Source organism: Rhagoletis zephyria, unplaced genomic scaffold (assembly GCF_001687245.7).
Source record: "Rhagoletis zephyria isolate East Lansing unplaced genomic scaffold, Rhagoletis_zephyria_1.1 Rzeph_scaffold_51784, whole genome shotgun sequence".
NCBI lineage: Eukaryota > Metazoa > Arthropoda > Insecta > Diptera > Tephritidae > Rhagoletis > Rhagoletis zephyria.
In genome coordinates this window covers 1-1986 of record NW_016208837.1, presented here as the reverse complement: position 1 = coordinate 1986, position 1986 = coordinate 1, and the positions used below count along the sequence as shown (strand labels likewise).

Below are 1986 nucleotides of genomic sequence, written 5' to 3'. Positions count from 1 at the left end.
TTAGTAAGGATATTATTGACTAATTTCTTAAATTCACATTCATTCGATATATGCTGACACAAAAAAAAAAGAATATATTTGCGAAACAGTGGGTAAATTATACTAAAACCGCGTACTTAGTTCTTCTCTCTGACGTCAGGATTTAAAAAAATTTAAATTTGAAAAATATGATTATTTCAAAAAATTATTTAAAAACTTCAGTGCAATGTAGGATAACAATATGGGTATCATATAGAAGAAAAAATCCTATAGAATTATGACAGAATAAATTTTTTGGAGCACAAGAACGAATGGGTATGGAAAGTGTCCTTTAAAAATTTTGTTCTTAAATATCCTTGAAAATTTGCAATATTTTTTCTTTGATTATTGTTTGCGGACTAATATTCGAACGACCTGATTATCGAATTTCGTCGTGCAAACTTTGTTAACTTAAAAAGATAAAATTTATTAAAAGCGCATTTTCAGTACCAATTCGTCCTTGTAAACAAAAAAAAATTTATTGTCTTTTAATTCTACAGAATTTTCTCTCTCATTTGGTACCCATATTGTTATTCTACATTGCACTCATTTTTTAAAATATTTTTTTTTTTTTTAAGTAATCATATCTTTATAGTTTGAAAGTCCTTTGAAAAAAGTCCTGACATCAGAGTGAAAAACTAAAAACGCAGTTTTACTTTATTTAGCCCATAGTTTGTGAGTTTATCGATATTTCCATGTCTTTTGAAATTTTTTTGTTTTTGTTGCACGTTCTAACATTTTCTTTTTACTGATAGGCATATGTATTCCTTTAACAAAAAATATTTACACTTCTATAAAAATAACTTTAAAAAAGTCCTTACTTGCACTTCACCAAGTCCGTGAATTCCGCCTGCGAGAGCGCATATTGCGGATCGAGTGTGACAGATTTCTTACACCGTTGCTGCTGTTTATCACTCTTGACACGCTCACCACTTTTACCACTTTTTCTCACCTTAACGAATACAGCGCGGCTGCCCTTTTTAGTGTTGTTGTTGTTTTTCGAGCTAAGCTGCTGATTCTGGCGCATTATTGCAGTGCCATTGCCAATGTATTCAGCATTAGCGTTATCAGTTGGCGCCTTGCCACGCCCACTGCCGCCGCCGCCGCCGCCGCCACCGCCACCGCCACTGCCACCAGCGCCATTAGCATCTTCCTTATTGGCGGCAGCCGCTTTCTCGGCGAAACTATCGCGGCGCCATGAAGGCGTTAAAGTGCGTATAATATTTTCGGTATCATTGTAGCCTTCGTAGTGATAGCGTTTACGCAAATTAACACCGGACAAAAATTCGAGCGTTTGCCAAACGTTCATTGTGTTCGTCTCGAAAAAGTGCTCATCGTCTACTGACCAGTCAGAGTTGTGCGCGATGCGNCCAGTGAGTGAGGAGCTTTGCGAAGACAAGCGCTTGCTGTTAGGTGGGCGAGGCATTGTCGGGGAGGCGATGTTGGCTCAAAAGCAGAAAGTAGTTCTATTTTCGTAAAAATAATTGTGTGCACTGCAAGGCTGCAAGTTGCGATTGCTCACTTTTTTCTTGCTGTTGCTGTTTTTGTTATTATTTTCTATTCTTTACTTGTTTTATTTATTTAGTTTGATTGGCACTGCCAAGCAATTTTAATTTCAATTCCATTTTAAATGTAACTTTGGAACTTTACAAACTCTTCGCGTTGCACTTATTTTATTTACAACAACTACTCATATGTGTGGCGTGTGCTGCATGCGCTCGATTGCGCTACGTATTGCGCGCCGCGTTGCACCAAATGTGTGTCGCTTGCCAGCGCTGTTCGCCGTTTTGCGTTGCGCTGTTGTTGGTTCTAACAACTTGCTGGCGCACATCCACTTTTGTAACTGTTGCCATTTTCATTGTTTTGACACCTTGACAGCAACACTTTGACACACTTCCCGACACGCCACCTTGCTTGCTTTTTACCCATCCCCTTGGTGAGTGCGCCTTAAGCACTTTTATTGGGTGC

General features: G+C 38.3%; 1 protein-coding gene across 1 annotated transcript; it reads right to left on the bottom strand.

The window, feature by feature from the left end:
* Window positions 1-835: 835 nt before the first annotated feature.
* On the bottom strand, window positions 836-1444 carry LOC108355906 (uncharacterized). Its single transcript, XM_017607038.1, has one exon. It carries the CDS (start codon window positions 1442-1444, stop codon window positions 836-838), a length of 609 nt encoding a protein of 202 aa, XP_017462527.1.
* Between the last annotated feature and the right edge of the window lie 542 nt (window positions 1445-1986).